The 13,993-nt window shown below is 44.1% G+C and overlaps 1 protein-coding gene across 1 annotated transcript in view; it reads right to left on the minus strand.

The window, feature by feature from the left end:
* EIF4A3 (eukaryotic translation initiation factor 4A3) overlaps positions 1 to 13,993 on the minus strand; it is a 155,068-nt gene that overhangs the window by 65,946 nt on the left and 75,129 nt on the right. The window contains exons 5-6 of the mRNA XM_069607816.1: positions 12,251 to 12,383; positions 4,092 to 4,172 (exon numbers count right to left, since the gene is read on the minus strand). Of these exons, the coding sequence (XP_069463917.1) occupies positions 4,092 to 4,172; positions 12,251 to 12,383 (214 nt within the window). The remainder of the gene's footprint in view (positions 1 to 4,091; positions 4,173 to 12,250; positions 12,384 to 13,993) is intronic.

Genomic DNA, 13,993 nt, shown 5'->3' on the forward strand with positions numbered 1-13,993 from the left:
ACAGCCAGAGTGCCAGGGGTCGAGAAATCCGTAGGAAAGTGCAACGTCTGAGATTCGTCCAGAAGCTCCAGGAGTCTCCTAAGGACCCACCAGAAGCAGGACGACCAGAGCTCTGGTCCCCTCGCCAGAGTGCAGGACCCAAGGATTGAAGGAAGCCCAACCGGTATCAGATATCCGCAACAGTGCTATTTACCAAGCGCTGAAACCGCAAAATGCTGCTGATCCAAAAAGAGCCCGTAGCTGCCGATGACCTCCAAATTGCTGCCACAGGAGCCCTCCAGACGTCCTCCATCTTGTCCCCACAACTGAGACTCAGGAACACTGGGTCTGCACCGCTGCAACAGGTCAGAATCCAGCTGGACCACTCTTCAAACCAGAGGTACTATTTAGACTGAGTACTTACCTCATCGTCTTTTTGGCTGTGCTATTCTCAATTGAGATTGGCATTGGCTGCTTTTGAGAGTGGATTCCAACTCTCCTTTCACAGGCTTTACAGCTTGTTACCCTGCAAGTTGTAAGTGATTTTCTACAAACGCTCCAACTTTGTGCAAGACTTTTTTTTTTTTTTAATCCAAGAAGTGCCACAGCTCCACGGACTGTTCCAATTGACCGACTGTCCTGGCTCCCTGCATACTCTTCTAGCCCATTGACTGATATTTCTGCCCCTCATAGGTGGTAACTTGTTTAAGACCTATTGCTGGGAAAGACTTGTCTAGATCCCACTGGAAGATTTAATTGTCCTCACCTATACGGAGAACCTGCTTAACCTTTTTTCTTTCCTTAAACCTTTCTGCAACCTCAGAATCTGCAAAGTATAACTAGTGAGATACATAAATGCCATTATTGTCCTTGTGAATGAAGTCTCCTCAGGGTGTAGGAATTGTGTAAGAAGCATATCTAATGATTATTGACCGACTTGCTGTGATTCTGAAAAGTAGGTTTTAAGTATATTTTGATTGTTACATGAATTGCCTTTTTAAATAATGCTTATTTAAAAATTGATGTTACATAAATAAATCATTATAACAGAAACCTTGAGTGCAAGTGTTACTTGGATACCTGTATAAACAAATGTTATTGATACAGCTCTACAGCTCACATTTACCCCCTCAAGATAGTCCTGGCTGCTCAGTCACACTACCAACTTGTGTACTAGAGACCTATACAAAAAGGTGGTTTACCCAATACCAAGCAGATAAGCCTTGTGTAGTCTCACACAGTGTGACTGCACCAATTCTTACTTAACAAATGACTACCATGTAACCCACCATTACTCCACATTAGATGGTGTGTGCTGGACCTACAAAGAGAAAAGGGAAGTAAAGTAAATTTCACTTTACTATTCTTGTTAACTGTAGTTCACACAGAAAAAGCTATATAAACCTTGAAATCCAAAGTAGTTCTCCGCGTCGCTGCACTGACGCTGAGAATCCAGCAAAAGAGCTATGGGTCTCTACGGTGGGAGGAATTAAGCACTGAAATGAAAATTCTCCCCACCACCAGGTTCTAGGTATTCAAGATCCCTCCCAATGTTGGATGCTAGTAGGTGTGCGAAGGGGGCGATATTTTGGTTATGGGTGCTTGAATGTGGCATGCGATCCTTGAATGGCTGTGTATAAATTGATGGACCGGGCCACCTTTGATTGATTATTTCTGTATTTTGGGACCCCACTGGGATATGGTGGAAGATATTCAGGTTATGGATGAGCCATGTAGTGACCACTTCCCCCTATGTGCCACCGGATACTAGCAAAGGCAAAACTTTACCTCAGTACAGTTCCCCCATCTTGATCAGATGGAGGATGCCCCATCTGGTAAACGCAGGATGAAATGGGCAAAGCGGAATAATCCTAGAATACAACGCAAGGTAGTCCTCCCTAATTTACATTTGAATCAAGATATCCAGAACCCCACTCGTTATGGTGAATATTTTTGAAAATGTAATGAATAAGGTTTCGGGTATGTTTGTCCATGAAACAGGAAAGGGGCAGAAAAGGGTGATTTAATGAGGAGTGTGAACTGGCAAAAAAAAAGCACTCATCTACTCGAAAATCTGAGTGCGCTACTAATAGTGCAATTATTCCCAGTGCTTCCTACAATTAGATATTGATCTAGAGCTTTATTTACAGGCCTGGGAAGCCCTGGTTGAGGCTTCCAAACAGACTCCAACCTTTTGGGAAATGGCCGACTCTGGGCCCAAATCTAAATGTGGTAGGAATGTAAGACAACTGTCGAAGCCGCTGTTTGGGTTGAGCATTTTGCGCCACTATCAGTGCCAGCAGGATGGTAGGGATTGTTCTTAGTTTACAGCGGGGTCCCTGGAATTCGAGCTGGTCAGACGTTACCCAAGCAATATCAACCCAAGCCCATAATAAGGCCGCTGCCCCCAGACGCAGCAGCAATAGATTATTTTCAGGACCTTACAGACCTTTAGGCACCCTTTTTGATTTTCTCTTTTGAAGCCATACTGTCATCTGGGGCTATTCCCACTTCATGGAAGGACACAATTAACTATTCTATGTTTAAAACCGGTGACTGTGAAAGCACAGTATCGTATCCCTCTTGGACACTACCTTTAAAGTCTTTCGGAGGGTGGTTTTGCAGCATCTTGAAGAGTGGATTTTGACCAATTCCATCTCATCAGATATTCATCTCGAATTTAGGTTGGGGGTGGGAACTTGTGAACAAGCGCTAAACTTATATTTAGTAATGGCCCACTCCATTTACATCAAGAAGTGGGTGAGTGGACCTTTTTCCCCACGCACCCTTTCTTTCACTCTTTTTATGGGTGACCTTTTTATATCTCCATAGTGTATTTTTGATCATTCCTCTATCTTTTACACCAAACTCAGTATTGATTTAAAATGTACCAGTGATAAATCAATGTCCAGTGTCCTAGCTATTTAAGTCACCTGAGGGTGTAGGAAGTGTCTGTGTGCCATCCCCAATGGGTATCATCTGATTTAGAGAAAATAAGCGTGCGTTTTGAAGTGTACTATAAGTGTTACCTATATTGCTCCCTTCTGATGAAGGCCTATACAACTGACTGAAATAAATTAATTTAGTTATGAAGAAACCTTGAGTGTAAGAGTTCATTTGAATAATTGTACTTTGAAACTGTCACAACATTGTTCACATTGACCCCTCTTGATAGAAGCCTGGCTGCTCAGCCACACTACCAACCTGTGTAGTTCAGACTTATACCAAAGGTTGGGTCCCTATTGCCAAGAGGTCGGGGTTATTGTAGTGCACCCAAAGGGTACTGCATACAATTTGCCTAACAGGCCTAGTAAGATCATTCTTTGTTCTCCCTCTGTTCTGCCGCCTTGCATAGTTGCGCCTTGAAACACTTATCTAAGGAGTGTTATAAATACCATATCATATATATCACTTCTTAGTGGCACTGTATAAAATGTGCTGTGTGTCACAATGCAAAAGCAGATGCCTATGGAGTAACAGTAAGGAACATAGAAAATCAGTCCGGAAAACACAAGTGAGGGAGAAAAAGGTCTCACTCATTAAGGAGTAAAAATTTTAAAGCCCTGTGTCCAGCAAAAGAGCTGGGGGTCTCTAATGTTAAAGGTAATCGGCACAGAAATGAAAATTCTCCCCAGCAGTGGGCTTTCAGCCCAACAATAGCTATGTTATGTTCATGTGCATCCCACAAAGCTCCTCAAAGATGGTATTATCAGATTGTTTTTTGTCATTGGTTTGGTCATAGAAAAAAGAAAAGGACTGCTACGGCATTTTGTAACTGCAACATCGCCTGGTACTCCAAAGTGATGATTTGGTACTGCTGCACCTTTATAGCATACTCATTTTGCATATCACATGTTAATACACAACTGTGTGTAATCAAAACCCCAAACATTGATCCGGAGACAGGTTTCCAATTCTCCAAGACCTCCTTTGCCCATCCCACATTAAAATATACACACCCACCCCAAATCTCTCCTCTTGAATCCCCCAGGAGAAGAATGGGGCTGGCATTCAACCTCTACACCCAACGAATGTAAAAGCAAAGTCAACAACTCAGACATTTTGCACAGATCGCAGGAAACAATATTTGAAGAATCGTTTTGCATTTGCACCTTTGTTGAGCATCTCATCTGCTTCATCTAGCACCAACATTTTGATAGCACGCGTCCTCAAACTTCTGCGACGAATCATATCTGCATAAAGAAAAAACAAAAGTATAAATATGCTAATCTGGGGACTATTCCACACAAATTTTGTCCCCTTTACTTGATATAACAATTTTGTAAGCAAAAAAGCCTCAACTAAAACCAATAAAAGTCTCAATATCCAGATAAACAGTAACTTTGCTAGCGGTCAGAATGGCTGACAAATGTGGCACAGAAAAGCTGACCATGAGAATGACTCTGCGACCAATGTGTTTTTTTTCTCCTTTTAAAATTCCACAAGAATAAAAGATAACTGGAATGCTGCGTATGAAATTGGCAGTAGAAGTCACTCACCGTAACAAATACTAGGCTCAAATCTATACTCCCCATTGAAGAAAAACCAGGCTTTTTTACACAACTAGGACAGAAGCATATTATGTGGCAAAGAAACATTTAGCTTCAAAATGAAGTGGGACGCATGTTCGTCCGGTGGATATGCCAGCAGTCCGTAGCCTTCCACAAGCATGCTCCCGACTCTCACCTCAAACTATCAAGCCACCGTTTAAGACCAACAGCTTGTAAGACGTGCAGGCCAAATGAATGGAGGCAAGAAGGCTATGGGATAAGAGTACAGTAGTCACTTCTACAAACTCTTACATATCCTCCATTTTTCTCTAAACTCATGGGAGATTGCAAAGCACCTGCCCTAAATGGCAGATGGAAATTCATAGCAAAGGTTTTCTTTTTGCCGCTGTTCTCCCTAAGAGTTCTATGGGACACCCTTTCTCTTTGCTTTGTTTCGAATCCTGGACATAAGACTATCTGTACTGAGAGACTGTCTTGCGTACTGGATTCTTTTTTTAAAAAAAAAATAAGATCTGCAGACATCACATTACAATAAAGTGTGGTTAGGATACTTTATATCCTTAGAGATCTTTCTTTTGTAACTCTATGGTTAATGATGCAACGTGTCCAGGATGGGCTGGTTTTTTGAATTTTTTTATTAGTGCGCTTTTGCATTTCACTGCAGAATACTACAAAGAGCATTACATACTGTAAAATGGCAATTGCCACGAGAATTAAGGCTGACCTTTGGCCATGTTCTCCTTTGGTCTTCATCCTCCCCTCTTGGGTCCAGAATGGTCATATATGGAATACCCCATCTTGGGAAAGCTTCAGCTTTTCTGTGTGGCAGATGGGCTGGCTGGTCCTAGTCTACATCTGTGCCCCAGAGTATCCGTTACTGAGCAGAATGTGTGGCTATACATGATTAGATAGCCACTGCCAGTTTTAATGGTGCAGATCGTTACAACTGGGCATGCTTCCAGTCCACATCTTGGATAAAAGGAGGACTCCTTGTTGGATGGAGCCAAGAGTCCTGTTAAGAAGTGCAGACAGAGGACTCCCACTGCCAGCCAAGTCCTGGTGAAGTTCTGGACCTCCAACTCTACCTCAAGAAGACTGCCTGTGCTTTGACCCCATGGACCGGTGTGAAAAACCAGTCTGGACCTCTCAAGGAGCTGTGCCTGCTGAGCCTTTTGAAGTGTCCCTGGACCACCTGTTGGACAGAGCTGCGCCCTCCTTGGATACCTCACTGCAGTCATCACCATTCAAAGATAGTCTGTCCCCGCCTGATAATGGCGGCTGTCGCTGCCACCAGTGTTCTTCATTCCCTGGAGGTCTCCTGCTCCGCAGAAGTTTTTTTCCTTTCGTCATTAGCTAGAACCGAGCTTCAAGTACTGGGCCTAACAAAACGAAATCCTGTGTCAGAACCAGACCTCTGCACCTGCAACTCCTAGTCTTCTCTCGACCGAACCAAGCACAGAAGGGTGCGTCCCCAACAAAAATCCTGAGCCTCTGAGTGGTCTCTGGAGAAAACGCAGCAAGGTTATGTTAAAGGATATTTATACAGCGCTGTTAGGTAAGATTTTCATAGTAATGATAAATCTTCCTAACCTATGTCAACCCCCAAACATTTTGCATTACTGGTGGATTATTTTTCCTTTTAACTCAGTGAGTGGGAACCTTTTTCCACAACCACATACTCTAACTCTTTATGGGTGTCATTTTTAAGACTATTCAGTGTATTTTTATTTCATCTTCCAACAATTTTGGGCACATACTGCCTATTGTTGCTAGGTTGTGCTTGGGGTCCCCCTTTTAACTTTCTCTCTGGTTAACCTTGTAACAACTGCAATGGTAGAACAGATCTTTGGGATCCCTTTTACATTTTATTAGGTGAAACCAGCACCCTTCCCCTTCTTCCCTGATGCCGCCCCCCCCCCCGACCCCCAACCAATCTTTGTGGAGTGCTGGAGAGATACATTTAGAATAAGAATGGGGATATTCATCCTCGAAGACACCCTTGCCTAAAGCCTTCTGTGTCGATCTCTGCTGAAAAAGTCCATCCAGGGTCCTGTCTTCTGCCCTCCCGACAAGGAATGCAGCGCCTGGGTTTTTGGCTACAAATCCCGAAGTCGTCCTGCTGCAAAGTCTTTTGTGCTGAGGTACTGTGCTGGCTTGGGTATTTACTTACCTCAAATAGCCTGTGATTCCTGTGTAGTTTTGGGGTGTTTTCTGTGATTGTGAGGACCATCGTCACGTTGACACAGGCTCAATGCTGGTATCCTCCTAGGGTGTCTTCTCTGAAGTCCCTGGACCATCAACTAACTCTAAAGTAAAATACTTAACCCCCATCTCACCCTGCCTATAGCTGGCTCCTACAGCACTGGGGTCCCTCTTGTACCTCTGAGGGAACTCATGTACTAGAATTGGGAAGGGTTGGATACTTTAAGGGGTCTGCCGTAAAAAGTAAAATCAGTGTTGAAAAGTTTACTTGTAAATGAGTTAGTTGCGAACTTTAAACTCTGGGTGAATAGTTACAAGAAGTTATTACTCATCTTAGATGGGTTTACCATACTGAAAAGTATATGTCTGCTCCCTGTAATCCTTGAGCAAGCTTCCACGAAATTGTAACTAAGTCACTTGCCTGCAACAGCGCCTCAATGCCTTTGGGCTGCAGCGCGCTTTACAAATTAAAAAAATGAAATATATGGGATACATTATTCACTGTAATCCTATTTCTGATGCTTGTTATCAGCTTAGATTCAAATGCTATGAATAGGCTGACATCTAGTGGTAGCCGCAGAGTATTACATCTATTCATCTTCTCCACAGGGGAGGAAGGGTGGGCGCATGTGAATACAAGCAGGCACAAGCATCAGAAATATGATTACAGCAAGTAATGTATCCCATCGGAGGATTGTGGATCTGCTTAGATCATATGCTATGCATAGAATAGCGAGCAGTGGTGGTGGGTTGTAAAAAGGTACAGCAGCAAATAGATGTTTCAGCACCGCTTGTCCCACCTGTGAATCTGCTTTAGAATGTGTGTCAATGCAGTAATGCTGAGTAACAGTATGTATAGACCTCCAAGTAGCTGCTTTGCAAATTGAAACGTGATCACCTTCCCTGCCAGGTGCTATGGAGACAACAGCTGGTCTGTTCTTCTTAGTGGTTGTCTTGTTACATAGTACACACTCCTTACATCTAGTGTATGGAGTTTCTTCTCAGCTGAGTTTGAAGGATTTTGAAAGAAAGCGGGTAGTTCAATGGATTAACATGGAACTTGGATATGAACTTAGGTGAAAACCTAGGGTGTGTTCTTATTACCAACTTGTCTTAGTGGATAACAAAGAAAGGGTCTTGCACCGATAGCCTGTAGCAGACTCTTCTTATGGAGGTGATGGCCACCAGAAAAGCTGTATTTCATGTTAAGTGTTTAAGGCTGTATTTGTGCATAGGCTCAAAAGGGAGGACATATGAGCTTTGAGTACCACACCGAGCTCGGATAGAGCCGCTAGGTGAACCGTGATGTAGTTGAATACTAGGCCAGAGTCTAGTAAGTGGAGCATGTAGGGAAGAATGTGTGATGGGAGTACATTCAATCGGGTTTACTTTCTTTGACTGGCACCATATTACAAATCTTTTCCATTAAAGTAACAGTGTCTGGTCCATACACCTTTGAGGTAGTTTTAAAATGGCCAAACTCCGACTTCAGGAGCTAAGCTGCCAAGTTCATAGACTGAGGATGTGGGTGTAACGTTGTCCCCTGTGTTGGGTAAGCACGTTGAAGGGGTATGGGAGCTTGATTGGGTTGCACATCGCCAGTTTGAGCAGATGTGGAAACTAAGGTTGTCTCGCCCACATTGGAGCAACCAGGATGAGAGGTGCTTCTTGCTGGAGCATTTTGTGCACTATTCTGCTGAGAAACTGCGTTGGTGAAAAAGTGGAAATAAATTTCCCTGACCAGCTCATCCATACCTGGATGCGAAGTCTGGGCATTGTGCGTTTTGGTTTGAGGCCAACAAATCTAAAGGGGGAATCGCCCCAGAGGGAAAAATAGTCAAAAATTCCCCCGTTGAGTTGCCGCCTGTGTTCTTCGGGTAGGGGTATTCGGGAGAATAATCATCTGTGTTAGGCAGAATTGCATGCAGTACCCTCTGGGACCATCACATATAATTAGGACTACAGGTGTAAGTAAAACCAACCTTTGGTATAAGTCTCTACTACACAGTTTGTGGTAGCGAGCTGAGCAGCCAGGCTCATCTCAAAAGGGAATGGGAGCAGTAAAAGGATGTTACACAGAGGTCTTACAATCACAGTGGTTCAAGTAGACACTCAAGATTACTTGGTAAAACACTTTTATTACACAATCATTTGGAAAACATTCACTAGAAGGAGGCAACTTATTATACAAAAACACTTCAATACCGAACCAATACGTTTCTGAGTAAATTAGGCTCTCCTGAAATAGGAGCAAAACAGCATTTCAGTTACTTTAACTGGGAGCAAAAAGGCACACGTTAATAGATCACAAATACTTCCTTAGGTAGTGCAAATAGTTTCAGTTCACTAGAGGACTCGATTCAGTTCAATAGGCCTAGGCCAAAGTCAATGGACTAGTCTTGGATTGGAAAGAGCAGTTCTTGTAGTAAACAGTAAAGTGCTTGCCAAAGTTCGCAGAAGTAGTTTGTACAAAAAAGAATCATATGTTAGGTGACAAGCTGATTAGGCCTGCAAGTTGGGAAAGTTTCACGAACTTTCACCACGAGAGGCAAGTTCTCTCAATCGGGTTGGCACAGTACCTCAATATGAAGAAAATATGCAGCTGAAGATGTTGGTTCCTGCAGATCTCACTGTTCCTGAGCCTCAGTCATGGGGACAAGATGGAGGACGTCGGGAGGGGGGGGGGGGGGGGGGGGAACTCCTGCACTGCAACGGGACGGGTCACACAAGCTGGCAAAATGTAGAGTAGCTGTCGAGCACACATGCTGGTGTCCTTCCCCTGGTTAATCCTACCCATCTCTGATGATGGTATCCAGGTGGCTTATGAGTGGATTAGTCCCACAAACTCAAAGGAAGAAGTCGTCCTTGAAGGGGCTTCTCTGTCGAGATGAACTTGGCAATTTGGACCTGCAGCAGGGCTTCACCGGGCAAACCAACGGTCCAGGAGTAGCAGCAGCCGTCTCTTCCAGCTCGTCTTCAGTTCCTTCGTTCCAGTGGTCGACTCTGCTTTCCAGTCCAAGAGACTCACCTTTTAAACAGTTTTCTCCCTTTCATTCCAGCCTAGCTGTCACTCACCCAGCAGGGTGGCTGTCCTTGCCAGACAGTCAGCAAGCCAATCACGCCAGAGTGCATTTGGGTCTCCTAGGAGACTAAGCACAGGTGGTTTCGGGCACCTCTCACTTCCTGCCCACCCCAGACACCAGAGGCGGTCTTTAGTCCTGACGCCCGCCAAAGGCATAGGAACAAAGGGACCAAACCTGTTTTGGCGCGCAGAGACAAACTCTAGAAGGACCTTTCCAAAAAGATATGGCGAAAAAGAAGACCGGGACCTGTTTAAACAGAGGGGGCTAAGACGCCATCTTGAAAAACATGGCTCCTGCGATTTAACGCTACCCTTGTTCACGGTCGGGAAAAAAACATGGTAGTTCGTTGTAAAACCACTGCCACCAACCATTTTGAGAGGAAAGGGTAGCATTTGAATGCTACATGAGTTTCTAGACAAAGGGGATACTAACTAACCCCTCCAGCACTCTATTTTACAATAGGGTGGGCTGGGTCTACAAATATTGAAAGACTAGTAAAGTCAATTTCACTTTACTTTCTCTGGGAAACAGTAGTTCATCCCAGAGAAGGAATTTAAACCTTGCGACAGCCTAAAAGGCTCCCCTGCGTCACTGCACTGAGGGTGCTGTGTGTGACACAAATGAAAAGATGATGCCTATGGAGTTGTCTAAAACTCCATGACCAAAGAACATCAGAGTAAAACACACATCAAAATACGAGAGTGGGGGGGGAAAAGAAAAGTTGCTGGGAGGTCTCTAAAGTGAAGGGAAATGGCACATTTATGAGAATTCTCCCTAGCAGACGCACTACCTTTAAAGCCATGTGCACCACCCACGAGCCGTCCACAAGTCCGGACCTGATTCACTTAGACAAAATCGTGCCCTACGAGCACTCAAGGAATATCAGTTCTCGCACAGCATTTCTCCTAGTGGTCCCAACTCAACTCCTCAAGGCTGGGCGGATCCTACTTCCCCGACCAAGCGCCAATCATCTGGAACTCCCTACACATTTGTAACACTGAAAACCATATAAAATTCAGAAAGGCCCTAAAATCCTGGTTCTTCCCATAATATCCCACCCCCGAAACTTGAAGGAGAGCTGTGTACCATCTACATAACACTGGAAGTTAGGAGAGAAGGCAGAGCTAAAATGGGCTGGATGGGGCAAGGTAGATGTTGCAAAGCCATGGCGAGAGGATACAGCCCTGAGGGACACCACAGGTGGAGAGTGAGATGGAGGAGAGAAAAGGGCCTAGGTGAACCTGGGAAGGTCAGTCGGAGGAAAGGTCAACCAGTACAGAGCCAGGTCCATGATGCCAAGGGTATCACCGAGCCGATTTAGAAGGTTGGCATGACTGACCGTATCAAAAGGCAGAGGAAAGGTCAAGAAAGATGAAAAAGGAAGGAGAGTTGGAGTCTAGATTAGAGAGCAGGTCATCGCTGGTGTTCAGGAGTACAGTTTCCATGCTTCTGGCAACTTTGAAGCCAGACTGGTGGCCGTGGAGACAACCAACAGATTCAGTGTAGTGGATAAGCTGGGAGATGGCCATCTTGTCTGAGAGTATGCCCAGGAAGGGAGTAATGGAGAAAGGGCAATAGTAAGCCGGACAGGAGGGGTCAGCAGAAGGCTTGAGGAGAGTGCGCACAAGGCAGTGCTTGAGGCGCAGGGGAGCACCCGTTTGGATGAGACTTTCATAGAGCAGACTAATCTAGAGACCTGATCAGGTGATAAGGCGGGGAAGGTGAGACGGTGGATCAAAGGAGGCCCGGGTGAGGGAGAAGGGAGTGGTGGAGGGGGGAGAGGGAGAGGGAGGACAGGATATCCTGAGTTTTAGTAATGAAGTGAGGGGCCAGGGAAGGAAGAGGAGAAATGGAGACTTCAGTAGGATTGGCAAGTTCCTTGCAGATTTTGAACAGTTCAGCCGAGTAGTTTGTGACCTCAGAGATGGAGGGTTGGATATAAGACCTCTTCTTCAAGCGGATGGATAGTATGTATTGCCTTTGGATGCAGGCAGCAGACCAGTCAGTCCTTCCATCCGTCAGAGGATGTGCTCGAAGCTGGCCACTTCCACTCAGCAGCTCTGCACTTGTGTTTCAGAGATTACATCGGTTTGGCAGTGAGGTCACTTGCTCTCGCCATCTTTAGTTACAGCATCTTCAGTTTGCAGGTTCATTTCTTCTTCTATTGTTCCAGGATAAGGTCAGTATGGTTTTCTTAGTGAATAGAGTCTCACATTTGTGGTATATAGGCGGAGGAGAGGCAGATGCCATAAATGACGTATTCATTTGCTTCTCGACATCCGTTTAGAAGGCTCACCTGAAATCGCTGTGCTTTGGAATCTCCCAATCATCACAATTTTCCCCAAGACACATCAAGAACTAGTCCAGGGACAGAAATGTTGCATCAAATATTCATAAAAAGCTTAGCATTATCCATTACTGACAAGTCATTGATTAGCAAATCTCGTCAATCAAAATAGGAAAATAAATGCTTACCAAACACACGACCAGGGGTGCCTGCCACAACATGCTGCCCGTAATCCAGCTTTCGGATGTCTTCACCTACATTCGTCCCTCCAATGCACGAGTGACACTGCACATTCATGTAATCACCCAGAGCAAGAAGAACCTGTGTAAATGGACCGCTCGACATTAAACACTGATAAACAGATTGCCTGCAACAGACGCCTAGTTAAGAGTCCTTCTGTCAACCTTAGAAACCATTCATGGAACTAAATGGTCAGATGCAGGCCAGCTTATATGAACCATTTTAAATTCCAAAATTAAATCGAAACCAAGCACCATTAGCTTTCACTACACAATCTCAAGGTGGAAAGTAGCAAATGAGAACTAGAAACTATAACCATTATGTATTATGGGCCAGGAGGATAGCTCATGGGCAACAAGTTTGTTTTGGGAGCAAAACAATGACGAGCACCACAGGTTCAAATACCGGTCTTGCGCTTAGGGACTGTCTCCGGTATTAAGTGATAGGTAAGAATGAGTGCCGTCCAACTGGTGTGGGACTACACAGGACTTATCTCTTGGTATTAGGTAAACCACATTTTAACATGGGCCCTTATTACACAAGTTGTTAGTGTGACAGAGCAGCCAGGCTCATCTTAATAGGGGTAATGTGAGCTGTAGAGCTGTGCAATGAAACCAGCCAATAAAAGTATCCAATTAAACGCTTACACACAAAGTTACATAATACATTATTTATGCACAAATATTTAAAGCACTTTAAAAAGCAGTAATTAGCTGTAACATTAATTCTCGGTTAGGACTAAATTAAAAAAGTGAATAAAGCAGGTGAGTATTCATTCATATGTTCCAGCACCCAGAGATGACATCATTTGAGGTCAGTATAGCATTTATATAGCAACACCTTTGCAATATTGAGTTCAAGGAAGGAAAGGTTAGATCAGAACAGACTGATGGGTTATAAGAACAGTTAGATTCTCCCAGAGGGATGCAGGCAGTCTTACCCCAGCATTAAAGTGGTCAACATTTAAAACCTGTGAGGGAACTAGCACTGACAAAGCCAATAGGTTCTGAAGGAGGCCTTTAGGTAGCCATGTTAGGCAAACCTGTATGTAGTAACCCTATGGGAGACAGCATCAGCCTGGTCCTCTTGGCAATAGGTAACCCAACTATTGGTATTGTCTGTACTACACAAATTGGTAGAGTGAGTCAGCAGCCAGACATCTTAATAGGGGTAAATGTGAGCTGTAGAGATGTAACGGATTCACAAGGACTAGTATCCAAAACACTAACTCAAGTAAAATAATTATGCATTTATTTTTCAATTTTAAATAAGCCTTCTTTAGAAAGGGCAATATGCCACAATAAAATACACTTGCTGAGATTTAAATTAAGCAAGTATATACCCTTTAGGGGGACACACACACACACACACACACACACACACACACACGAATTTGAAAAAATAAATAATCACATGTTATAGGGAGCTGTCCAATGCTGAAACAAAAGATTTCAGCACTCGACAAGGGTTACATTTTTTTTTTAAGTGGCGGTTTGGGGGGGAGGGGCACAGGAGAAGAGGACATCTGGGGGTTGAGGGGGGTTTTGAGGGGACCCCCAATAAACAAATACCCCAAGTTACAAGGAGCTGTCCAGTGTTAAAAATAGAGATTTCAGCACTTGGACAGCGCCCTGTAGCATTATGTTTCATCGAATTTCCATGCAAAAAATGGAAAGTGTTTATAGAACGAA

The sequence above is a fragment of the Ambystoma mexicanum genome, chromosome 4q (assembly GCF_040938575.1).
Source record: "Ambystoma mexicanum isolate Mex_15411 chromosome 4q, UKY_AmexF1_1, whole genome shotgun sequence".
Lineage (NCBI taxonomy): Eukaryota > Metazoa > Chordata > Amphibia > Caudata > Ambystomatidae > Ambystoma > Ambystoma mexicanum.